This window comes from Monodelphis domestica, chromosome 7 (genome assembly GCF_027887165.1).
Source record: "Monodelphis domestica isolate mMonDom1 chromosome 7, mMonDom1.pri, whole genome shotgun sequence".
In the NCBI taxonomy this organism is placed as follows: domain Eukaryota; kingdom Metazoa; phylum Chordata; class Mammalia; order Didelphimorphia; family Didelphidae; genus Monodelphis; species Monodelphis domestica.
This window is the reverse complement of record NC_077233.1, coordinates 173,925,091-173,952,537: the sequence shown is the minus strand read 5'-3', so window position 1 is coordinate 173,952,537 and position 27,447 is coordinate 173,925,091. Positions and strand designations below refer to the sequence as shown.

The following is a 27,447-nucleotide window of genomic DNA, read 5'->3' as shown; positions in this document are numbered from 1 at the left end:
AAAAAAGAAAAATCTGGATATCTAGAACTCTAAGTCCCCAAGGGTTTCAGGTAACCATGGTTGTTAACTATATCTGAAAAAAAACATAATCTCAAACAAATAGAATGTCACTCTTCTTTGATAACTGGCCTTAATCTATTCCTCCCACACTTAGCAAGGTAAAGGAGAGCAAAAAAGCTTAGCTACTCCTGAAATCATAAACTGTAAGTCATTCTCTGAGATTGAGTTATTATAAATAGTGGCTGGTTTGAGTGGAAAAAGAGGAGTGGCAGACAAGCCAGCTGCTATCCTGAGCTCCCCTGGAACATCCTCCTCTCTCATCCAACTGCCATTCTAGGAGTCATTTCAACCAAGACCCAGCTGTTTACTCCAATAACTCCAGGGAGTTGCTATTAAGTATTCCTCTGGTTTGTTTTTGCCTGGCCTCTTGCTCCTCTCCTCCAGGAGGTACACAAGGATTCCCATTTGAGTACTGGAAGCTGGAAAGCAGCCACATAACAAGGAAGCAGAGGACCTAAAAAATTCAACAGTCATTTTATTCATTCTACATTCCTATTTCATTGATGGGTCCCTGGTCTATACTTTCTGAGTCCTGATAACTGATTCATTTGTCCATTTAGTAAATTCATATTAAAAGCCTACTATGTGCAAAACAATTGTGCTAGCAATGGGGAAGAGAAGATGAATCCTGCCCTCAAAGAGTTGATGATCTCTTAGGGGAATTCAATTCTCGTCAACCCACTGCTTCCTGACCCTAGTCATACAACATATTGGTATAAAATTCCTGCCTCTTCCTAAAATCTATTGTCATCTGAAATAATGATACATCTATTCAAGGGAGTATAACAGTGTCTCACATCCTAAGAAGCTAGCCTTTGGGGGCCATCCCTCTCTAACATTCTTCCTGAGACACCACTGACAATGACCCCCAGAACAGGTCTGCTGCTGCTTCCTCCTCCTTGACCAAGTCCCTATCTCAGATGGGAACCAGGAGAAACACAGATCAGAGGCTATTTATTATATATAGTGGCAGTGAACCTAACTTCTTACTGAATATAACCTCCCTCCCAGTAATTCTAGCAGTGGTACAAGTGACTAAAGGGAGACCTAACACTGTCAGAGGTTGATAACTTGGAGCTCATCTAGATATAGATCTGAGTGCCCTCTGTCAAGAGGCTGAAACTCCAAGTCTGTCTGAGAGTGAGCCCAGGTGCCCTCTCCTTCCCCTTCTTTAGGGCTCTCATAGTAATACATGTCTATTGCTGGCAAAGACAAGCTGTTGCTGACCGTTCCATGAATCTTGGATGGTGTTTTTTTGTCATAATCTTACCCCAAGTGCCCATCTACATTTCTTGAAAATAGTCTCTCACCCTAATTCCTGGAATCCTTATCCTGCACCAGGTGTCGTCATATCTACCATATCTGCCATCCTTGTTGCACTTTCCCAAAAACTGTCTCAGCCCTTTCCCAAGGACCCGTCTCAATGGAATGCTTTCATTCTTTGTGATCTGTACCTTTAAAAGTTGTTAGCTGCTGGCATTACATTTGTCCACCATCAGTGGGCAAAACCCTTCTGACTCCACACTGTGTCTATTATATTTTGATTCTTACCCTTGTCCTTACCTACAGCCTAGGTTCCTATCATTTCCACCTTTGTTATTCCTCTATTACTTTCCCCATTCCTTACCTGGGGAACTCTGGTCCCAGTCCTGCCCCCACCTTGGAGCTTTAACATAACACCTCTTCTTCTTCTTCTTCTTCTTTTTTAATTATTCTTTTTAAATCCTTACCTTCTGTCTTGAAATCAATACTGTGTATTGGTTCCAAGGCAGAAGAGTGGTAAGGGCTCAGCAATGGGGGTCAAGTGACTTGCCCAGGGTCACACAGCTGGGAAGTGTCTGAGGCCAGATTTGAACTCTTCTTCTTTTTTAAAAAACTCTTATCTTCTGTCTTAGAATTAATACCATGAACTGGTTCCAAAGCAAAAGAGTGGTAAGGGCTAGGCCATGGGGGTTAAATGACTTACCCAGGGTCACACAGCTAGGATGAATCTGAGGCCAGAATTGAACCTAGGCCTTCCTGCCTTTAGGCACTGAGCCACCTAGCTGCCCTCAACACCTCTTCTAAAGAACAAAGACTCTTAAGTAGAACACACTTAGCACACAGTAAATGCCTAATAAATGCTTTTGGATTGATTGATCTGTGTTCAAATGGCACATATGTGATGGGGGAGTAGAGATGAGTAGAGGCAAGAGGAGAGAAACACTGCCCTCAACTCTGACCCAAGCATCCCATAGTAGATCTCTTTTCCCAGCACATCTTAGTCACTCCACTGAGGTGTTCTGATATGGTGAAAGAAGGCAAGGTCATGGACTGTTTGAGAACTGAAAACTATCAGAGCCTCCTTGACGAAAAGAAAAAGGAGGCAAGTATTAGAGCTTGTTAACTAGATGTCTGTGGGTTAGACCTCAACTTAACTAGAATGTCTGCAAATTAATTTTTGTAATTTTAATCCTATTTGAGTTACATTAAGTTGATTTGCTATTTAAAGGTATGTTATGGTTTAATCCTTCTACAGGCCAAGAACTAATCTCTAACTTGAATCAGTTTGCCAAAAATCTAAATTTTCATACCAGCATCTTAGTTTATTTTGATTATTTTTTAGACTTAAAATTTTTTATTTAATTAATTTAGAATATTTTCCATGGTTACATGATTCATGTTCTTTCTTTCCCCTCCTCCCACCTCCTTCCCATAGCCAACGCACAATTCCACTGGGTTTTACATGTGTCATTCATTAAGACTTATTTCCATATTATTAATATTTGCATGAGGGTTATCATTTAGAGTCTACATCCGCAATCACATCCCCATCAACTCATGTGATCAAGCAGTTGTTTTTCTTCTGTGTTTCTACTCCCATAGTTCTTTCTCTGGATGTGGATACCGATCTTTCTCCTGGGTCCCTCAGAATTGTCCTGGATCATTGCATTGCTGCTAATGGAGAAGTCCATTACGTTCAATTGTACCACAGTGTGTCAGTCTCTGTGTACAATGTTCTCCTGGTTCTGCTCCTTTAACTCTGCATCAATTCCAGGTCATTCCAGTTCCCATGGAATTCCTCCAGTTTATTATTCCTTTTAGCACAATAGTATTCCATCATCAACATATACCACAATTTGCTCAGCCATTCCCCAATCGAAGGGCATCCCCTCATTTTCCAGTTTTTTGCCACCACAAAGAGCACAGCTATGAATATTCTTGTACAAGTCTTTTCCCTTATTATCTCTTTGGAGTATGAACCCAGCAGTGCTATGGCTGGATCAAAGGGCAGACAGTATTTTATCGCCCTTTGGGCATTGTTCCAAATTGCCCTCCAGAATGGCTGGATCAATTCACAACTCCACCAGCAATTAATTAGTGTCCCCACTTTGCCACATCCCCTCCAGCATTCATTACTTTCCTTTGCTATCATGTTAGCCAATCTGTTAGGTATGAGGTGATACCTCAGAGTTGTTTTGATTTGCATCTCTCTGATTATAAGAGATTTAGACCACTTTTTCATGTGCTTATTAATAGTTTTGATTTCTTTATCTGATAATTGCCTATTCAAGTCCCTTGTCCATTTATCAGCTGAGGAATGGCTCAGCATCTTAGTTTAAGTAGATTACATCTGTAACTTTTCTATTGCAAATAAAAATCTGATTTTGCTCACATGCCCAAGTCTACAGTTAGTAAAGAAGTGGGAAAGAGAGGCTTAGAAAAGATCCTGGATGAGGGTGCCACAGGCTTGGGGCTCCTACTTGGACTCCTTTAGAGTGCCAAGCCACAGTAAATGCAGATAATCCATTTCCTGAGACTCCTGATCTTTAATTTGGGGGCATCCCTGTAATGTAAGAGGCAGAAAGGGGGCCATGGTGGGTAAGATTCATGCTTTGAAGATAAGAAGACTTTAAGTCCAGTCTCTGAACTGACTGTGTAACTCTGGACAAGTCACTTAAACCCTCAAGTAACCCTCTAAGACTACAAAATATAAAGCTGGTGCTAACCTGCTTACTTAGGAGTTCCTCACCTGCAGCTCCATACTAATGAAATCCCAGGCAGGGCCCCAAAATTAAAATCCCTTTTACAGGCAAACAATGGAGCCCAAGTTTATTAATCTCAGTCTTCAAATGAAGGCTTTGGGCCAAGAGCTAATCTAAGAGGCAACATGGAACATCATAAACTGTACCAGGCTCTGTAAACAAAGGCCCAGCCATGAATCACAAAACAATCTTGTTGGGAAGGGGGAGGAGAAGGACAGAAAGGAATGTTCCACTGACACTGGTCTTTGTGGTCACAAATGGAAATAAGTCAGTGACGTCTTCTCACAAGAACAAAGGATGCAAGTTTGTGTACATTGGACTGTACAAAAAAGACATTTCTGACCCAAACAACTGATACAACACTTAGAAACAGCTCTGCAGATAAATCCGTTTGTGATTTGATCCAACTGGATACAGAATTTGTTTTGGAAATCATAACTGAACAGTACAGATAATGCCAATGCAACCAGAAAAATCATGCTGGCTGTGATTTGAAAGAATTAGAAAATCAATAGCTAAGGGGATCTACTAAGAATACTTACTACTCCTTCCATTCAGTAATTCCCCTAATGAGTCTTGAAAGTATCTAACTTATAAATTTTCAATTGGCCTGGATAATAATTTTTTTAAAATAACAATAATAAAAAACTCTATGTAATCCCTTTTTTTCTAAACCCTTACCTTCCATCATAGAATCACTACTACGTATTGGTTCTAAGGCAGAAGAGTCATAAGAGCTAGGCAATGGGGGTTAAGTGACTTGCCTAGGGTCACATAGCTAGGAAATGTCTGAGGCCTGACTCTCAATCCACTGAGCTGCCCAGCTGCACCCCCATAATTTATTTCTTTAAGAAGTTAAAAATACTTCTTGAATATTGTCTTAAGGTGTTTTTTTTTTAAATAACATGCACACAAAAACACAATTCAATGCATCTGTGACCACATCAAGGTGAATGTTCCCTAAAAAAATTATAACCCATGTTCTCCCATAAATCCTCTAAAAACAAATTACCTATCTTGCTGAAGTCTTTCTTTTGGGTCTTCTTACATTCTACTGGTACCACTGCAACAACTGGCTTGCCATATCTTGTCCCCAAATCAACCTGACTTTTTTTTTTAGATTACATATCTCCTGAATGAAATGTTACCTTCTACACATGGTTATAGTTGGAAATAATTGCTGTGGCCTCCTTACAGGCATCACATATCTCTCCATTGCCCCAGGACACATAAAAAATAGCAGTATAAGTCAGCAACAAAATTGGCATGAGGCAGAACTAAGCCAGCTAAAACCAGAATGACTAGATAAAAAATAGAAAAGGTGTTTCTATGACAATCTCTTTTCCTTATCAGTGGAAGTGGAATCACCACATTTGGATTCTAACACCTCAGTCCCATGTAGAAATAGAAATAATATTTGAGAAAAATCAAGAATAGTGGCTGGACTGGACCAAGGACACACAGAGGAAATTTGTTCTGGAGGCAACATACTTTTGCAAGGGAGCCCTTGATGAAAGTAGGAGAAAGGAACAGATAAGCTTCCACATATGGCTTTATGAAGTCAACTACATTCCTGCAGTCACAAAAGTGACTGATAGACACTGGTTCCTATTTTCCAAAATACTTTTCAACATCATTCCCTGTTAACCACCTTCACAATGAAGTCACTGAATATCCAAATAAACGATGACCTGTCAAGTTCTTCAAAGTATCGCTTTACTTCTTCATTGTCTACAACAGATAGATGTGGGTGCATAAGCTACAATTCTCTTTTAACTTAGGGTCAGAGTTAGCAAAACAAGGTGATATGACTATTTTACAAATGGGAAAATTAAGACTTAGAAAGTTTGGATTACTTATCTGATGATTTACCAGATAATAAAGAACAAAAGGATAGAGGGAGAATGGGTTAAAAAAAAAAAAAGAGGGAGGCAGCTAGATGGATCAGTGGATTGAGAGCCAGGCCTAGAGACAGGAGATGCTGGGTTCAAATCTGAACTCAAGTATTTCTTAGCTGATAACCTTGGGCAAGTCACTTAACCCCAACTACCTAGCCCTTACCTCTCTTCTGCCTTAGAACTGATACTTAGTATCAATTTTGAGACAGAAGGGTTAAAAAAAGATAGATAATTATAAATGTGGTCTCTCTTTTCTTGTTCCATAAGCTCCATTTTAATGAACAGGGCAATATTTTGTCATTTTAAAGTCATTTAAGTCCCCCAAATTCAAACTCTGGGCATCAAGAAATTTAGCATTAAGGAGTAGACTGGCATTAATTTTAGATCCTAACATGTGCTTATTTAATAGATTAATAGCAGGAGTCAATATTTGGTTTTTTCTTTTGACCTCTCATTTTAATCACTAATTCAACTCAATGAAATGAAAATGCACAATGATGGAGAAGAGCAGGAAAAATCTCAGTTTTCTCTAATGGCACAGAATCCTATGGCAGGATACTAACAAAAAAGGATTAATGTTCTCCTAATGCCCTGAGTCCAAGATCCAGGCACTTATTGAAACAAGGATCGCTCAGCTACTTGGGAGAATGGACAGTTTGATTTCTTTCCTTTACCAGGCACATAGTAGATGCTTAATAAGATCGTTGCTGATTGATTGACTGATTGCTGGCAGTAGGACAGATACACAGGAGCAGGGGAAAGCCATCCAAGGTTACGGCAGCAAGCATAGAGGGTAGTGGCTGTGGTACCCAGTGGAGGCTGGAAGGACCAGGAGCAAGAAAGAGGCAGTTGTTATTCACAGAAGCCAATGTGGGGGAATGGGCTGCAGAACTTTGGCAAGCTGTGGCATGGGATGCAGGTGTTATCATCTTGGAAAAGGGGGGGGAGGGGGGGAATGCAGGAAGACAGCATCTGGGAGTCAGGCATCCCTAAATTAACTCTCTTAGATGGCCTGCCAGTCATTTAATACAGATGGCACCCACTAGTACCATATATATCAGGATGGTGGAGGTAACCCCAGGCAGGAGGCTAATGAGACTGTACTCACTGGTGGTATGAACTTCTTTATGTAGAAATGGATCCCTCTGGGAAGGAAGAGAATGACTCTATTATTTGCTATTGGACTTAGAGGTGAATCCCATTTGTGTAATTATATGCCCCCACCCTTTCTAACTTTACCTTTTTTCTTTGACTCAATACTAAGCATTGTTTCCAAGGCAGAAGAGTGGTAAAGGCTAGGCAACTGACTTAAATGACTTGCCCGGGGTCACACAGCTAGGAAGTGTCTGAGGCCAGGTTTGAACCAAAGACCTCTCAGTGAACCCCATTATATGCTTTCTAATTATATGCTTTTAGTAAGGGAGGCAGTTTGGTATAGTTGATAAAGTGCTAGGCTTCAAGTAAGGAAGACCTAAATTCAAATCATGCCTCTGGTACACCTGTCTTTTTTTTTTTTAACCCTTAACCTTCCATCTTAGAATCAATACTATATATTGGCTCCAAGGCAGAAGAGTGGTGAGGGATAGGCAATGGGAGTCAAGTCACTTGCCCAGGGTCACACAGCTGGGAAGTGGCTGGGGTCATATTTGAACCCAGGACCTCCCCTCTCTGGGCCTGGCTCTCAATCCACTGAGCTACCCAGCTGCCCCTTACACCTGTCTTTTGACCACAGGCAAGTTACTTAGTCTCTAAGCATTGAGCAACCTCATAGAACTTATCTACCAGGTTAGAGAAGGGTTAAAATCTGCTCAGTTCTCCCTTGGAGACCCTTGATGTATTTCTGTACTAAATATGCTTTATGTACAAAATAGGTATTGGCAGTCTGGACTGTATGCAGGTGAGCTGACTCAAACAGCCCTAGGGGAGAATCACTAACAGGCTGGATTCAGATGGGGTGGGGGGAGTAGAAGAAGAGAGAGGGAACCCTCAAGGGTACCAGAAAAACACAAGCCACGTCAACAGCATTAGGGAGAAGATAGCTAACAATAAACTGGGTCTGAAACACTAGAACATCAGTTTTAAGCATTCAGGTTACATCAACAACTCCGACCAACACAATGAACAACCATCCTCCCTGCCTCCTATTAGAGAAGTGACAGACTCAAGATGCAGAATGAGATATGTTTTTAGAAAGCCCCAGGAAGAATTTGTTTTGCTTTACTATGCTTATTTGCTATAAGAGTTTTCTTTTCACTTTTTCCCCTGGGGGATAGGGGACAAGGAAAATAAATACTTGTTAACTAGAAAAAAAAGAAAATGAAGGTTACATTAAAAAGAATCTATTGGGGGAGTAGCTTAGTAGTTCAATGGATTGAGAGTCAGGTCTAGAGATGGGAGGTCCTGGGTTCAAATTTGGTCTCAGACACTTCCTAGCTATGTGGCCCTGGGCAAGTCTCTTAACAAGCCCTTGCTCCTCTTCTACCTTGGAACGGATACCCAAGACAGAAGGTAATGGTTTGTTGTTGTTGTTTTTTTAAGTTTACCAACTGTCTTAAAGTTCCATTAACTATTTCCATGACATCCCAAGCCTAAATGTTTTTCCCTAGACATCTCTACTCTATAGATTGAAAGTAAGCCTTTTTGAACCTAAATGTCTTTAAGGCAGGAGCTATCCCTCTTTTGTACCTGAAACCCTATAGCTATCACTTAGCCTAGCGCGTGGCACCAAAAAAGCACTTAATGTTTTTTCATTCCTTCTTTCATTCTGTAGAAGAGTTTTCTAAATCAACAGAAGGGCAGATGTTCGAATTGTAGCATATTATTTCAAACAAACTCACTGGTGTTAAGGCAATATTAATCATCGGTTCTGTCTGGCTTCACATAGAATAAAAATCCATGATTTAGGGCTTCAAAACAAGGAAGATAAATAAGAGGAAGAAGGAAGCAGCAATTTGATGATTAACTTGAATATCTAGCTAGCTATAGCTATGGGTACCAGAAATAGTAGTTTTCAGTTAATGTTTATGCTGAAGAAGGTACAGCTCCTGACCAGGGAGTTCAAGCTAAGTATACAACAATGTGTAGTAAAAGAATCATATACAGTGTCTGGATCCAGATATAGGTACACCATCCATAATAAGACACTTTTATCTCTGGACCTATGTTTCCTTTTTGCTTGGTTCCACTGGAGCTTGAACCCAGGACTCTTTGCATGTAAAGCAACATACAGGTCTATGTTTGCTCAACTGTAATAAGGACTCATGATGTCCAGGGCCCACTTCAGTTCTAAGTCCTATGATGTGATGATGCCAGGCAGGAAGACGTCACCAGTTTCTTTCCCAATATAACTACAAGTTGTTCCTTTGTACTATATGTAAATACAGAAAAGCATTCTCAATATTGAGGGGCTTGGGGGGGTAATGGGGAAGGGGCATCCTGATTAATCAAACTTCTGGTTAATAGATGAATTATATTAATATAATAAATGGATTATCAACTTTTTAAAAACTACAATACCATACACTAGATATAGCACTTAAACCAACCTGAAACAATTCTGATTTTCTTTGATGTCTTATTAGACACAAGAATTCTTTGGTACCTGAGGATCATTATTGTAGGCCACTGATTTTTTGTTGTTGTTTTAATGTGAAGATACATGAATGTTGGGTAAGAGAATGTCACATAATAAGAGTTTGTTGTGCCTATAAAAAGGGGCTATAAGGTTCTACTTCAAAAGCAATCTTGCCAGAAAAAAAAATAGTCTAGATAAGCGGCAGGTCAAGGAAGTGGGAACTGGATAAACATGGCCTGAAGATATATTTTAGAACTATAGACAGACACTAGCTTTCAACTAAAGCTAAAACAGAAACTTAATTTAATTTAATAAATATCAATTAAGAGTCTCCTATAAGCAAAGTACTCCTATACTAGAATCTTGATGCTTCAAAGGCAAAAACCATTCTCTACCCTCAAAGAGTTTACACTCTAATGAGGAATATAACATATAAACACATAAGAAAATACAAAGTAATTTAGGAAGGAGCGAGCACTTAGAACTAGGAGGCTTTGCCTAGGACCAAGAAAGGTGTTTTAGCCTAGAAGGAAGCACCAAGCATCCTAAGTGGACCTAAGGAGGCAATACATTCAAGGCATGGGATTGTTGTCTGTCCTTCATTTTCAAAGAGGACCAATGACATCACGGGTGATGCCTTGACATGCTTGTGAACTGGATTTAAGTGAGGCCCAGTTGAGCAAAGTTGTCAGCTTCATTCTCTCTTCCAGAATCATCCAAAGCTAATGGAAAGATAAAAGTTAGGATGACTGACAATGGTCTAAGGTATAGTGAGCAACCTTGGCATCTTCAATGTTTGACCAAGCCCTAACTTCACAGCATCCGCTTCCACTGACTTCAAGTCCACTGGAACATACTGTTCTCATGTACCTATCCCAACAGGTTAAGTCTTCACCTGTCTAAATCACCAGTAGGTTGGTGGCCCAGCAGTTAACTTTAGCCTGTCTGCTGAGATAGTTTACTTGGGGTCGACTACTGTACATGCTACATGTAAAGATTGGATTTAGCTATTTCCTGATTGTAACAATGAAGATACTTAGTTTAACAAAATCAGGATTGTCTTGGGAACTTTCAGATTACTCCACCCTACTTAGACCATACTTTAGAGTAAGATAAAGTTGTAATCTCCTGATTGAACAATGAAGGTACTTAACTCTTACCTTATAGTGAAGCTAGAACTTTAAGTTAAGTCTATTTTAAGATCTTAATACATAAAGATGTTAAGTAACCATAAAGGTTAAATTAATCACAAAAAGGTCAAGTAACTCACAAAAGGTGAACTTAACAAAGAAGTATTAAGTAACTCTAAAGATATAATCAAATCAAAGAAGATGAGAACTAAAAGTATGGGTAGTCCTGGAGAAAAGTCTTTGATATGATTGGTAGATGTGAAAATTTAGGAGGAGGCATAAGGGTGAAAGGTCTATATATTTGGGATTTTTGCACTCTCTGGCACCTTATTGGTGGTGGAGAGTTAGCTGAGCACTGCGTGCTGGGCCTTCCGGCATCTTAGTGTGGCTACAAGCTACAAGCTATTTGTCCAGTTTGGTGGTGAGTTTCTGGCTGAGTTTCCTCCTTTACTTTTCCAACTTTATCCCCTTAGAAGCCTCTAATCTTCTTCAGAGACCTAAAGGTGAGAATTTTAAACTCCCCCTGGTACAGGCCAGACAGGAGGAATCCTATATCCTCTTCCCTCCTTCTCCTTAAATTCCTTCCCTCTATATTAATTAAATTACCATAAAATTTCCAGACTGACTTGAGTATTTTATTTGGGATTTTCCCCAGTGACCAATTAAATCTAGATTTTAAGTCACAACCCTAAAATGATCTTGACAAACAGCTCTGAGCCACAGGGAAGTGGAGTGCTCAGTGAACATCAAAGGAAGATGAGCTGTCCTGAAAAGGGCTCAGCAAGTCCTTGCCCCAGAGCTGTTAGGCCATCTTGAACACCCAAATGCCCAGGTTTGGAGCACAGCCATGCCAAGTCATGAAGTGTATTAGACTGATGAGGTCCACATAGGACAGTTTGGTCAGAAGACAGGCCATAAAGGAGCCTGGGAAAGTAGGCTGAAGTCATGTTGAGGGCTTTAAAATGCCAGGTTGAAGGGTTTGGATTTTGTTCTGGAGACAATATGGGCCACAAAACACTTGAGCGTGGCAAGAAAGAGCAATAAGTAGGCTACTGAATGAGCAGAGGCTACACTATAGTAGTTTTGTAAGTAGAGAGAAGGACACAGATGAAAAGTATTACTGAGAGAACTGAAAAGATCTGGCAACATATTAAATGAGGAAGAGAAAAGAATTAAGGTTTTAAACTCAAGGTGACCAGAGGGATGGTGGTACCCTCGATAGAAACAAGAACATTTGTTTGGATGAGGGGCAGAATTTTTTTTTCTGAGGACGGTGTTAGTGGGAAGATAATGAATTCTGTCTTGGAAATGAGTTTAAAATGCTAACAGGAAATCTAGGTAAAGATTTCCAGTAGGCATTTAGTGATGAAAATTAGAATTCAGCAAATAAATCAGACCTGGCTGACAGACTTGGGAGTCACATAAAGACAAAAAAGTTGTTCCTATGGGATCTAGCAAGCCTACCAATAGTGATTCCCCAAACCTCTCCTTTTCCCACTTCACTCTTTAAAAAAATAAAAAAAGTAGATTTAATATACAAAACTCTTTATATATTAGGTGAATCAGACATTTCCCTTTTATTTCCCTTGCCACAAAATGGGTTTTCTAAAAGCAGTGTGAAAGACAGTTTTGAACTTCCTAATATAATACTTATTATGCCAACCCTGGAAGCTGGAAAAACTCTAAGATTAAATGATAACTAAAGGAGGACAACCCAAATTTTAGGGAGTTTCCCGAGTTCAATAATTCAATCTTTTTTTAAAAATCCTCATCTTCTGTCTTAGTATCAATTTTAAGAGACAGACAATTTGAACCCAGATCTTCCCCACTCCAAGCTTGACATTCTATCTATCCACTGTGCCACTGAGCTTCCCACCCCCCTATCCCCAATAATAGTTCAAAAAATATTGCTGAGAGGCAACTAGGTATTTGGGGGGAGGGGATAAACACAACAATATCCTTCTGGCAATGTGGTGGATTTATAAAAAGAAAAAGACAAATCCAGGCCTAGGGATGGGAGGCCTTGGGTTAAAATCTGGCCATAGACACTTCCTAGCTGTGTGATCCTGGGCAAGTCAATTAATCCCCACTGCCTAGCCCTTATTGCTCTACAGCTTTGGAACCAATTATTGATTGTAAGACAGAAGGCAAGGGTATTTTTAAAAAGAAAGAGAGAGAGAGAGAGAGAGAGAGGGAGGGAGGGAGGGAGGGAGAAAAGGAGGAAGGAGGAAGGAGAAAGAGAGAGGAAGAAAAAGAAAGAGAAAGGAAAGAGAGAAAGAGAGTGAAAAAGAGATAAATCTCCAACTTCTTTATGAATCTCATTTTTTTTAAATCCTTACCTTCTGTCTTAGAATCCATATTGCATGTTGGTTCCAAGGCAGAAGAGTGGTAAGGGCTAGGCAATGGGGATCAAGTGACTTGTCCAGAGTCACACAGCTAGGAAGTGGTTGAGGCCAAATTTGAACCTAGGACCTCCAGTCTCTAGGCCTAGCTCTCAATCCACTGAGAGACCCAGATACCCCCATAAATTTTATTTTAACTTGAGCAACAGTTTTGTTCACTGACAAGCCAGTTGAAGAGCCACAAGGACTCAGCATTTCTAGCACCACTCTAGTTCTGCTTTACTATTCAATTCATTGCATTTTTATAGACATCAAATTGAACAAACTGAAAAAAATACAGTATTACTATAAGCTTCCCTTTAACTTTTAAATCTCACTTTTGAAGAAAAACATATGATATCACTTATCACATATTATATAGGTATGTGATTTGGGGTTTAGGCTTTAAAAAATTGCTCTACAGCAAAAATGAATAATATGGAAATAGGTATCAAGTAATAACATTTGTACAACCCAGTGGAATTGCTTGTCAGCTGGGGGTTGGGGAGGGAAGAGGAGAGGGAAAGAAAATCAATCATGTTAACATGGAGAAATATCCAAAAATTAAAAATAAATAAATAAACCCCACTTTTGAGGTCCTGCCTGTCTAGTCTTACTTCACACTGCTCTGTTCTACCCAAACTGGCCTATTCATTGTCCATCTTCCTCTGCCCTTCTCTGTGTGCCGAAATGTTATCCATTCATTAAGCCTAAGTTCAAATGCTACCTTCTTCATTAAGACTTCCCTGATATTTGCTATACATGAAATTCCCTATAACACTATGTAGTATCATGGGAAAAGTATGGCAATTGGAGCCTGCAGAACTAGGATCGAATCTGAGCTAGGCTACTTACTACTTGTGTGACCTTGTGGCCTGGGCATTGTACCCCCAAAACTATAGAAGTGTTTTGGGCAAACTATAAGCAGGGAAATTCCTTTGCTCCCTTCTATCCTTGTGACTCCTAACTGTAATAACTCCTATAAGACCCTGAAAGAATTATCCTCCTTGGATCATCCTTTAGATAGACAGAGAGATACATCTCCTTGATATCATCAACTTGTATCTCAGACATCCATCTATCCTCTAAACTATGAGGGTCACCCTCTATGTCTTCAGGCAAACTTCCCCCCTGCCCATGCCTCAGTGGCTACCACTCTAGAGTCATGTCTTTCCTGTTGTAAAGAATATAAAGACCCCAGAATTGATGTCATCTGAGAACAACTTTTCATCTATGCTGTTCCACCTAGGAGGCAGTCTTCCTGGTTAGATTCAACATTACCTTCTAAATTAATAAATTTCTCTTTTTATTTTTAAGCTAAGTTTCAGAGTCTTGCATCCTTGAAAAAGGTATCCTTCCTGAACCCTGGGGGTTCACCTCAAGCCCCTGTGAACCTTAAAATTTCACAGACTTATGAATGTTAAAAATTTTACTCCACATTGAGGAATCCTCAAATTCCCTACTGAGAAACATTCCCCATTTTGATGTGAGAACTCGCCAGGATCAGAAATGGGAGGACCTCTACTCCAACCATACTTAAGACTGCTTTAGGGCAGAAAACTCCTTGCTAAACAATGAAAGTACTTGGATCCATGCTTATAATAAGGCAAGGAGTTCTTTGAGCCATGCCTGTTTTTTAGAATTGATACAATGGGATGCTAGGTACCTAAAAGGGTCAGGCAAGTTTTCTCTTGATGAGATTAGCTGACTCAGCTGTGTTTTCTCTAGTTTAGACTTACTGAGGATCTTGGTCTTTTTTCTGAGGATCTTTTTTTCTGATTCAGACTTACTGAGGAGATTGGTCGACTTAGCAGGAATTTAGATGGGCAGTCCTTTGGAAAGCGTCTACAGTGATTGGTAGATGTAGGGACTTAGGGGAGGTAACATGGGAGAAAAACCCCTATATAAGAAAAAGCAGAATCTCTTGAGGAGATATATCCTTTTGGAGAAATCCTTTTGGAGGATCTCTGATGAGGATTGCTTGGGAAGAATCTCATGAGAGAGGCTCTGGAGAAGGGAAGCTCTTGGAGGACAATCTCTAAGGAGGTCTTGCTGGAGCTCTCTCTGGTGAAGTCAGCTGAGATGGAACTGGCCTCGTGTCACTAGAATCCTTGTTTAGGCAGACCTTGTGATGAGTGTTAAAAGATTGACTAACTGATTCTCTCTCTTAAGACTCAGGTCTAGGCCATATTGGCTTGAGGCCCTTCCTAATTATTCCTTTCCTACTCTTTCTCTCTTTCTCTAATTCCTCATTATATTATTAATTAAAAATCTCTATAAAACCCAGTTGACTTGGGTATTTGAATAATTGGGAATATTTCCCTGGCGACCACCTTATATTTGATTTAAAAACCAAGACACTGTAGTGAAACATATTTTCTGCGGTCAAATTTACTCACCCTCTCTTATATCTATCACAATTTATATCTTCCACCATTTTAACTCACTACAGTTTAAGACTTCAACCATTTTAAATCTCACACCCTCCACAACACTTGGACACACACTAAAGACCAACTTTCTCACGGATCTATACATATCCAGTCTATGCCACTACACTGGCTGACCCCAGGCCTGGAATATTCACCCTTCTCAACTCATGAATCTCATTTCCTTCAAATCAAGATGGAAGCTAGCTTTCTTTTCTTTTCTCTTTCTTTCTTTCTTTCTTTCTTTCTTTCTTTCTTTCTTTCTTTCTTTCTTTCTTTCTTTCTTTCTTTCTTTCTTTCTTTCTTTCTTTCTTTCTTTCTTTCTTTCTTTCTTTCTTTCTTTCTTTCTTTTCTTCCTTCCTTCCTTCCTTCCTTCCTTCCTTCCTTCCTTCCTTCCTTCCTTCCTTCCTTCCTTCCTTCCTTCCTTCCTTCCTTCCTTCCTTCCTTCCTTCCTTCCTTCCTTCCTTCCCTCTCTCTGTCTGTCTGTCTCTCTCCCTCCCTTCTAGCTTACAGTCAATACTAAGTATCAGTTCCAAGGCAGAAGAGCAGTAAGATAGGCAACTGTCATTAAGTGACTTACCCAGACTCACACAGCTAGAAAACGTCTGAGATCATATTTGAACTCAGATTCTCCCAACTCTAGGCTTGGTCTTCTTCCACTGTGCTACTTAGCTGCCCCAAGGACTGTTTTCTAAAAGTTTTTTTTGCCCTTCCTCCTCAACTCTTCCTTTTAGAATCCCCAGTTTCCTTCAAAGCAGGTTGGAGGGCTACTTTTCTAAAAGCTCTTTTTGATCTCCCTTAAAAATTACCTTGTATTGATTTTGTAAAAATGAGGGCCAGAGGGCTGAGATGGCTGGAGAACTTACCCCAGGTTCAGGAAGGCCTGAATTCAAGACCTCTGTGCCTCCCACCTATGCAACCCTGGATAGATCATTTGACTTTTCATTGTCCCAAGAAACTCTAAGACCATGAGTTGCAGAGCAGGTATTGTTTGCTCTAAATTAGTGGAACATGCTTCCAGTAGGACAGTTCCCTACAGCAATGAGATTATTGGGCTCTATGTCTCTCTGAGAATTCTGTTTCCCCTCAATGAATGGGAGGTCCTTAAGGGGCAGATCTATCTCACTTTCTAGGCACCAGAAAGGCCTTGACACATATCAGGCACATAATAAATAGTTGATTGAATGCAACTTCCCTTTCTAATATTATTTCCCCTTTCCAGACTCTACTTTCAGCCAAACTACTATTCCAGAACACCTCCTAATTTCTGGCACCATGTTATCATTAAAATGTCCTCCTTGTCTTCTGACACTTGAAATCCTACTTAAGCTTGAAGATCCTGTTCAAATCCACTTTCCTTGAGCCTTCCTTGGAAATAAGATCTTGGTAGCAATTCTAAGACAAAAGGAAAGGGTTTTTAAAAAAAAAAGGAAATTGCCCATGTAAGAGGTGATGAAAATCTGAACTACATACAGATAGGTATGAGTCTAGGCATATAATGTGGAGTTAGAAATTACAAGATCTAGAAAGTGATTAGATATATGGGATGAACAAGTGAAGAATTGAGGAAGACACCAAGGTAGTGAACCTGGGTGACTGGAAAGATGGTGGTGTTTTTGACAATAACAGGTAAGATTAGAAAACTGATGAATTTGGAGATTTCTTTGATGGCTTATTCAATTTCTTTTTCTGAGACAGGATTATTTAAGTATTCTATTTCCTCTTTTGTTAAACTAGGCAATTTATATTTTTGTAAATATTTATCCATTTCACTTAGATTGTCATACTTATTGTCATATAACTGGGCAAAATAGCTCCTAGTAATTGCCTTAATTTCCTCTTCATTAGAAGTGTAATCCCCTTTTCAGTTTTGATATTGATAATTTGACTCTCTTCTTTCTTTATTAGATTAACCAATATTTAATCGATTTTATTTTTTTTAAGAACCAACTCCTAGTCTTATTTATTAGTTATAGTTCTTTTACTTTCAATTTTATTAAATTCTCCTTTGATTTTTAGAATTTCCAATTTAGTCTTTATCTGGGGATTTTTAATTTGTTCTTTTTCTAAGAAAACAGATGAATTTGGAAAGAAATATAAAAACATGTCTGTTTGGGGCATGTTAAATTTAAGTTATTTGGAGATATCCAGTGTGAAATGTGCAAGGCTAAAGCTTAGGAAAGAGAATAAAATTGAATAAAGATATATGAGAATCATCAGCACAAATAATGTTAAGTTGATGTTTGAGTGATAATTGATAGACAATAATAGTAGATAAGGAGATGATGAGTTCATTAGCTGAGATTATAAAGGAAAAAAAAGAGGAGAGGACCTACAGCCTTGAAGGACATTCACAGTTAATGGGCACGATACAGATGAAGATCTAGCAACTGAAATAAGGAAGTCAGATCTGAAGGAAGAAAAGTAAGAGAGCAGGATCTGAAAATCCAGAACGGAGAGTGTATCTATGTGACCAATAATACCAAATATTACAAAAGGATCAAGAATGATGAGAATTGAAAAAAAGACCACAATACATAACATTCTGTCATGATATTGTATGGATTTTGAAGGGCTTAGCTTCAAGCCATCTCCCCAAAAGGATTCATTTGTTATTGGGGTTCCTTCTTTATCCCCAAACCCCAGGAATCAGACTTCTATCCCAACTGTGAAGCTGCGGATTTTAACATTATTTATCAAGTATAATTTATCAAAATTAAAAAGCTACCAGATGTCTTCTCACGCCTACTGACCCTGTGATATAGCTTACTTAATTGTGTCCTCATGGTATTGCTGGGTTTCTAGCCATTGGTTGCAGGCTACCTGTCACCTTCTGAAGGCAACTTTCTATGCAGCTTGCCCCAAAAGTGAAAATTCCTACTGCTATCTCTAGCCAGCTTCGTTTTCTTTCTGTTCTTTCTCTTTCTGTTTCTTGGCCCAACAAAGCAAAATTTCCACCACCCTTGTTCATTTCACTCATTTTTACCATAAAAAAGGGGGGGGGGGGCAGTAATATGGGGAACTTGCCTTAAAACATCTCTAAAATGAGACCTAAAAAGAAAGGAAAGAGGCTCCCTAAGGGGTCAAGATCTTGTCTTCTTTTCATTTGTAATCCTTTTGCACATTAACATACTGCTCAGCACATAGAAGGCCCTTACTAAAGGTTGCTGACCCCCAGGAAAATGGAAAATGGCTAATATTCAAGAATCCAAAAAAGTAAGGTTTAAGATGTTTTTCTGTTTTTAAAATCCTGTTTTTTCTTCTACATCCTTTTTCCTCAACACCGAAAACATAAACATACATCTACACACCCACACCCTCTATACTTCCTTCTTTCAGATTTTAAAGGTCTTCAAGATAATTTCAATGGCCTTTTAATTCTTCTCCCAGTTTCAGGTTTCTCCCCATTCCAATTCATTCTTCACACTTCTACCAAAGTGATTTTCCTCAAGAAAAATCTGACCTTGTCATTTACCTATCCAATAAACTCTAATGGATCCCTATTGCCTCCAGAATACAACATAAACTGTTAGCTTTGTCTAAAGCCCCTCACAACCTGACTCAAATCTACTTTTCTAGCCTCATTAATACTACTACTGCATTCTACTGTCCATTCCAACTGGCCTTCTCTCTGCTCTTCACATGTCATTCCATCTCCCATCTTCATGCCTTTTCACCCTGGGGATGCCCTCCCTATTCACTTCTGCCACTTGGAATCACTCAATTTCAAGAAGCAGGACAAGCATCAATTTCTAACACAAAGCCTTTCCTGATGTCCCCAGCAGCTAATTGCTCTTTCTCCCAAACTATCTTCTATTTAATTATTCTGCATTTATTTTATTATTTTTATATATGTGATTGTTTTCTCCCTCATTAGAATGTAAACTCCTTGGAGCAGATAGGTGGCTCAGTGCATAGGAAGCCAGGCTTAGGGATGGGAGGTCTTGGTTTCAAATATGACCTCAGCTACTACCTAGCTGTGCTGTGTGATCCTGGGTAAGTCACTTAATTCTCATTGCCTATCCCTTACCCCCTTCTGCCCTGAAATTAACACAGCATTGATTCTAAGACAGAAGGTAGTTGTGTGTTGTTTTTTTTTAAATAAAAGAATGTAAGTTACTTAAGAAGTAGGATTTTTTTAAAAAATATTCTTAGTGCTTAGCACAGTGTCTGACACCTAAATACTAGTTGATTAATTACTGACCATGAAAAATCCAGAGTTGGGTAAATAGGCATTGTGCTTAACAAACAATCCTGATCCTAACCCCAAAAGTTTAGGACAGTCTGGTTTGGGCTGGTAATATTTTAAGATTTATAAAACTTAAGATGTTATGTTGAAAAGTTCAACAAACCATGAGAAATATGAACCTTTTACCAGGTTTCTTATTCTTCACTTCCAGAAAATGTTCTACAAGTTTTTCAAGTCACCCAAGCACAACTCACGTGCATACTGACAACAGTGTAAATTATGAGTTCAGCGAGATGTTGCACCATAAGGAAACTAACAATAAAAACATAATGAACTCAAAGTCTAAGTCATGGTTATGACCTTCTACTATCATATAAAATCACCTGAAACCAAACAGCATTTTAAAATCAAGAAACTTAACAAGTCATAGCTCTTTCAGTCTTCAGAATAACTACAAAAGAGGTAAAATCTATTGACTAGAAGAGCATGCACTGGCCCTGTTAGCAGTATAACCACAAGCAAATCATCTCATTCATTAGTTTTCTCTTTCCAATGGGAATAACATCTGCCTTACTTACTTACTCACACAAGAAAGCAGTGAGGATGGGTCAATGGGGATATGATTGGGGACATAAGACTCTAAATGATCACCCTAATGCAAATATTAATATGGAAATAGTTCTTGATCAATGACACATGTAAAACCCAGTGGAACTGCTCATTGGCTACAGAAGGGGAGTGGGAGGAGGGAAGGGAAAGAACATGAATCATGTACCCATGGAAAAATATTCTAAATCAATTAATTAAAATAAAGTTTTTTTCTAAAAAAGAATGTCGTGAGGATTTAATGGGATAATATACTCCAAAAAATGTAATGTAGTTGGGTTTTTTTAAGCCCTTACTTTTTCTTACAATCACTACTTTATCTATTCTAAGGCAGAAGAGAAGTAGGGGCTAGGTGACTGGGGTTAAGTGATTTGTCCAAGGTCACATAGCTAGGAAGTGTCTGAGGTCACATTTGAACGAGAATCCTCCCAACTCCAGGCCTGGTTCTCTATACACTGTGTTACCTAACTGCCCCATAATGTAGCCTCTTTATTTGATGTTTTTTTTTTTAATTGAGTACACTGTATTCCAGGTTTCCACTACACACGCCTATCTTCCCATAGGGCCCACTTTAAACAATACGATTTCAAACAAAAGATGAGTTATATATATATCTTCATCTCTTTAGTATCATACCTCCAACTAATGTGGGGTCATAAACACTTCACAAGCAGCTGTTGTAAGGTATTCCACAAAAAAGGCTGGGAAGATTCCCAGAACCTGGGATCAGCATTACTTCCTCTTATCACTCAGAAAGGAATAAAAGGTATTATTTTGTGTCACACTCCAGACAAATGTTCTGTAGACTAATCCTGCCAATCATACTCTAGCATAAGGCAAATAATCACTTAATACCAAAGGAGTGATAGTGAATGTTGATTTTAATTTTTTTATCACCTCAGATTGTCAAGAGTAGGCTGGGAAAATTTTGAACTGGCAATTAAGTTTTTAGTATCTATTTATAAGGATAAAAAGGGACAGCCCAGAGACTCAGGTGATTTCTAAACCCCAAGGGCGGAGAGAAGGAAACTAAGGACACCCAAAGAAAAGGGTCCTAAATTTCTAGACTGGCCATTCTCAATTACTATATCATTCAACTCTGGTTTGCAGTTACTGAAAATTATCTTATAAAACTTGGAAAAATCTTAACACCCACTTCCCAAACAATTCCTCATTACCTTATGTTCTGGTCATCATTCTCATCTTAACCCCACTGCAACTCTGGACTCCCCTCCAGACCCCTCTAGTTCTGATAGGTGAGTTTCTGCCTTATCTGTCCAGGAACCAGACCTCCAACAACACTTCTTGGTCATCTCCATTACAGTGTATGTAGTTCTTACTTTCCAGCTCCCACTTATATGTCATATTCACCCAGTAGAATACAAGCTCCTTGAAGGCAAAGACTGTCTTTTCTGTTTGCATATGTATTCCACTGTGTAACAGTTCCTCCTGACAAGTGATTAAATGATCTATCTACCTATCCATCTATCCATCCAATTCTGCAAGGTTGGAACTATGAGACCCCACATAAAAGACAAAAGATCTGGGAAGCTGAACAATCACAGAAACTCTGTATCAGGAAATAGATCAACAAAGAAAGTTATCTGAAAAGACAACATAAGTCTAGAGAATGACAGATCCCAAAAGGAGAATGATTATTCTGAATATTTAAAATCACTTATACTATGTGGGGGAACTGATTATTACCTGACAAGGAAAAGAGCATCTGGTCTTAGAGATTATAAAAAGTAGGTACTCTTTTGGCTTTGCTCTGTGTGAAAGCAACAATAGAAAACCACTTTTCCCAGCTACTTTCATCCACTTTAGAATTCTGAGGTAGATTAATTTTCTTTTAAACAATCTATTCTGTTACAAGAAGTACTGTGCCTATCTAAAGTCAGAAGACTTATGGTCAGTTGCAATGAACCCTACCTACACAAGCTAAGGTTGATAATAGAGGAATTCTAATTTTCAGTTGTTTCTCTGGTACCTTTGTGGCAAGAGAGTATAAAGTACAAGGATATATCCACTATCCTTCAGCACCACCACCGAGGGTCATCAGGGCATTAAGGTAATGTCCAGTGAATTTCACTGGTCAATAACCAGATGCTTAGAAGCCAATGTTCTTCCTGTGCCTTAAGATATTAGCAATATGCTGGGGAAAACCAAATTTTCCACACAATTCCAGTCCCTCCCCTACAAACAATCCCTGAGCGCCCCTTTCTCCCAAATATGTCCTTTCTACTATCCTCCTAAAACAATATTTGCTTAAGGAATGTTTAAAGCATAGAAGATTTGGGGTACCTGGTATGAGTTCCTCCATGGCCCTCAAAACCCTCTTTTCTTTCTCTTATCAGAGTCAAAACATGTTCTCCCTAAAGGGTCCCTCACAACAGTACATTTGTGTTCTGTCACCAACTAGTTTTTGTCAGTGGCTATGAAAATAGCTCCACTCACCCCATCTCTACTTTAGTGAGCCCTAGCAAATTTGAAAAATCTCAAGACACTATGCCCTAATTTTGCCAACTTGGCATTCCAACAGAAGGAAGCAGTTACAACAGGGGAAACCCCAAAATGGCAGACTGAAGAGAGGCCTAGACTAATGGAAACTTTAAGTGGTGGGATAGATGGAAAAAAGACATCTATAGGGGCTTCTAGTAGGAAGGAGTGGCAGGCACAAGAAATAATGATCCCAAGAAGGCCAAATGGAGATGCTGCCCCATTAATAACCTCAAAGAAGTCTTCAAGGAGGTGATAGAGATTAGAAAAGGCCTCCTTCCCATTGGAAAAACAAAAAACATTGGATTAGGAATCAGAGGGTCTTGAATTCTGACTCCCACCTACTATCTGTGTGACCTTGAATAAGAAGTAATCACTCCTATAGACTTCAGTTTCCTCAAGAGGAGAATGAGGTTAACCCAGATAACCTGAGATGCCCAATAAATCAAATCTATGATTCTATGATCCCTCAAGGATTAGAGAAGGTAAACTTAAGAACACCAGTGCTCCTAATTCCTGAGCATGGAATCAGGAAGTCCAACCATAACATAAAACCTAGATTTGGTTCAAATAATACCTCTACCTTCCAGTTTGATGCCAACTTAAACAGTTTTTAGGAATATGTTTTGATTCCCCGTTCAATCTAGGGCTTTGTTTATTTAAAGGGGGTGGGAAAGGAGGAGGGAGAACCTCTCTGTCTTGGCTCCAGTCTAAGCAGAAGGTTAATATCTGGGTTCTGCGTCAATCAGTGGATTTCTTATTCCCAGTTCAGTGCCAAGACCCTGGAAGCGTCGCATGTCTGAGGGCAGTGGGACGACTAGAAGTTGCCCCACAACGGCTCCACGGAGGAGTTTGCCCGAGACGCATCCAGATTCCTGAATGGGAAAGCAGCTGTCCCCGGGATGGGACGGGGGCCCGGGGAAGTGGGGGATGCAAAGCAAGGGAATGTGGGGGAGGGGATGCAGGGGACAAACAGGCTACAGGAAAAGCTGGGGGGGAGGGGGGGACCGGGAAAAGACTGACAAAGAGAGGCGCTGCTGCGGGCCGGCCGGGATTCAGGGAGGAAGAGCTTCTCACCGGACTTGGGAGGGTACCGATAGGCCGAGTTTGCCTGGATGTCGATGTCCTCCACCCCGGCGATCCGGCGGCTCAGGATGGACCCCATGGCGCCAGGGGTGGAGGAAGGGCTGACGGAGGCTCCGGACGGCCGAGGGGTGCCGGGAGATCCTCAAGTGGACATGTCCCAGAGATGGTCCAAGCAGCCCGGCCCCAAACGCAAACACCCACAGCGATTGCGGCGACAGCGGCGACGGCGGTGGCGGCTCGGCCCCCTTTCCCCCACCCCCATCGCGGCGCCTGGCCCCTACGCCACTACCCCCTTCCCCTCCCTCTTCCCCGACCCAGAGCGCCATGGGAAAGAAAGTTCTCTCGCTGCTGAGTGAGGCAGCTCCTAACGCGAAAATTCTGCCCTGGGAACTACATTTCCCAGAAATCTCCACCACCCGGGCTAGTCAGACTGTTGACATTCTCTCTGGGCTATACTAAATGACTTAAAACTTAGAGGGGATAAACAAATAATCTTTCCACAACCTGTCCCTTAACTTACGTTCCTTCCTCGTTTAAAACACAAAGACGTTCTTAACAACTTTATTTTATCATATTCCCTTTAAATGTAGCGTCCGTTAATGTTTAATTAATGTTTGTTACTCTTCCATTTACTCTCCTGAAATCTAACGCCCTAGCCGTCGCACCAATGGTTCCCTCCACTTCCCAGGACCCCAGCTCTGCTTGAGAGGACCAGCAGGGGGTGCTTCGGCACTTTTCACCTTGTATGTGAATTAAGGAGGTATGGCCAGTGCCAAAGTTTTCCAGATGACCTGCGGATACAGCAAATACGGTTTGGAGTGACTGTGCTGGCATGTGTCAGTATTCTAGGCAAATTAAGCTGCCCTGAAGCTTGTCCAGGGAAATGTGTAACTATATTTTTGCAATTCCAGGGAAAGTAGTAGTTCTACTCAGTTTACAGACAGGCAAACTGAGGCACAAAGGACATAATCTTTCGTCACTTAGCAGAGGGGAAACTAAATCCAAGCTCTACTGACTGCCAATCCCCTGCCGCGGGATCCTGCAATCTGCAATCAGGTTACAAGCATTTATTTAGCCTCTACTAAGTGCTATGGACTGTGCTAAACTCTGGGAATCCAAAAAAAAAAAAGGACTCGGAAGGAGCTCAAGTAATAATACATGTGAATATTTTCTCCACAGATGCAGCCCATTTATGACTTGACAAGTCTTCCAGAATTGTGGCTAAAACAACTAATTACTCCGCTGCCCCTCTGAATTTTTTTGGCTGGTTCTGAGACAAGAGGCAGAGTCCACTACTAAGTCTTACTGGAAGCCTTTCCAGCATGGTGAACTCTTCCAGGGTTTGGCACTGAGCTGCTGTAGCCTTCAAGAGCCTAAAGTTGCCTGTACCTTGCGGTAAAGCATTGGAGTGGGACTTCAATTGTGAATGCTATGACTGTTGCCTGAGCCATTGATTGCCAGGTTTCATTGATAATCCAATTTCTGACACAAAGTACCTGGTAGGTATTACATTGAAAGTGTAATCGTCACAGGGATGTTCAGAGAGGACTAGAACCTCTGGTATGAGGGCTTGCCAAATCCCTTTCAAGTTTGCTCATCCACCCTAGTGTACACCTTTCACCTACCCTCACCTGTGACTCTAAAAAGCTGTTAGCATTCCTAGCAACTGCGCCTTGGTAAAAGCATCTCCAAATAGGGGCTATATCAGGTTGAGAGTAATCAATGGACCTCACATCCATTATGAATTAGAGGAATGTCTACCCCAAGCATGGAGAAGACTTCCCCTAGCAAAATGGGCAGAAGAGAACAATTTGTTCCAAGGGCCATGAAGGGGGCTGAAGCAGTCACTATGGAATACTTCGAGCTTGGTCAGACATTAAAAATGCCAAGGTCCTTCAATGTATCCAGGGCTATCACCAGTCTTTGCCATTGGACTTTTTAGAGGTCTCTGGAAGAGAACATGGGGCAGAAGATTTTGTGAAACTGCTTCACATAAATCCAACTCATGAGCAAGTCAACCCATCCCCCTGTGATATCATTGGTCCTCTTTCGAAAAATGGAGGAGAAGCAGCTAGGTTGCTCAGTAGATAGAGAGCCAGGCCTGGAGATAGGAGGTGCTGGGTTCAGACCTGGCCTCAGACATTTTCTAGCTATGGGACAAGTCATTTGACCCCAATTGCCTAGCCCTTACTATTCTTCTGCTTTAGAACTGATAGTATTGATTCTAAGACAGAAAGATTTTTTTTGTTTTTTTTTTAATGAAGGAGGAATAACAATCTTCACAGAATCCACTTGGTGCTATTCTTTCTTCAATCAATCAATCAACATTTATTAAGCCCCTATAATGTGCCTGGTGCTCTGCTAAGAACGGGGTATACAGAGAGGCAAAAGACAGCCCCTGCTCTCAAGGAGCTTACAATCTAATAGAGGAGACAACAGGCAAACAAATCTATACAAAGCAAGCTATATATAGGATAGGTCAAAAATGATTAAAAGAGGGAAGGTACTTCCTGCAGAAGGAGGTATTTTAGTTGGGTCTTAAAGGAAGTCAGGGAAGATAGTATTAAGAGCTGAGGAGGAAAAGGGTTCTAGGCACAAATGACAGCCAGAGAGAATGCCTAAAGCTGAATGATGGAGCATCTTATTCTTGGAATCATCAGGAGGCCAGTGTCAGTGGATAGAGGAGTGAGTAGGTAGGGAATAAAGTATAAGAAGATTGGAAAGGTAGGAGGGGGGTAGGTTATGAAGGGCTTTGAATGCCAAACAGAGCATCTTGTATTTGCTTCTGGAGGCAATAGGAAACCACTTCTCGTTTCCTCATAGATAAGGTGGGCATGCATAAAACATATTTCAAAATAGTAAGACCTCATAATAATAATAGCTAGAATTTATGAAGCACTTTAAGATTTGCAAAGCACATGATGTAGGTCACCTCATTTGACCTCATAATAATAATAGCTAGAATTTATGTAGCACTTTAAGATTTGCAAAGCACTTGATGTAGGTCACCTCATTTGTAGAAGTTTTCATTGGGGATGAAGATAACCAATGATTAGAATATAATAACATAAACAGGTAGAATCAGTGTTAGAGCTGAAGAAACATTAAGGATCTATCTTCATTTTCCCCTTCATTTTACAAAGGAGGAAACTTAGATATCTCAGAGATTAATTTGACAAATTTCAAGAAACTAGTAAGTGATAGAAAAGGAAAAATGTACCATTTATGAAAAATTTACTTTTAAAGAATCTATTACAATGAAAAGAGACATTGCAATAGATGCATACGTAGTAGCAGTCTTTATGTTTAAAGAATTTATAATCTAGTTGGGAAGGAAAAAACTTGTATGAAATAAGAATATAATATAAATGGGAAAGATTGTGATGGGATAAATTTAGGCTAAGAAAACATCAGAGAAGGCAGTGCTTGGTATACACTAGGTTCTTAAATGCTTTCTATTTGACTTCTTGACTAAAGGAGGTAAAATCTTGATCCAAATCTTGAAGGAAATATAGGATTTGGGTGAAGAAAATCTTACAAGGCAGAGATGAGACCTGAAGACCCAATAAA

The 27,447-nt window shown here is 40.0% G+C and overlaps 1 protein-coding gene across 4 annotated transcripts in view; it reads right to left on the bottom strand.

Moving 5' to 3' along the window:
• Nucleotides 1-24,163, bottom strand: part of MGRN1 (mahogunin ring finger 1) — a 137,290-nt gene extending 113,127 nt beyond the window's left edge. For all 4 annotated transcript variants that reach the window (XM_007498744.3, XM_007498745.3, XM_007498746.3 and 1 more), the window contains exon 1: nucleotides 23,869-24,163. In XM_007498744.3, coding sequence (XP_007498806.1) covers nucleotides 23,869-23,956 — 88 coding nt within the window. In that variant the 5' untranslated portion in view covers nucleotides 23,957-24,163. The remainder of the gene's footprint in view (nucleotides 1-23,868) is intronic.
• Nucleotides 24,164-27,447: the final 3,284 nt, after the last annotated feature.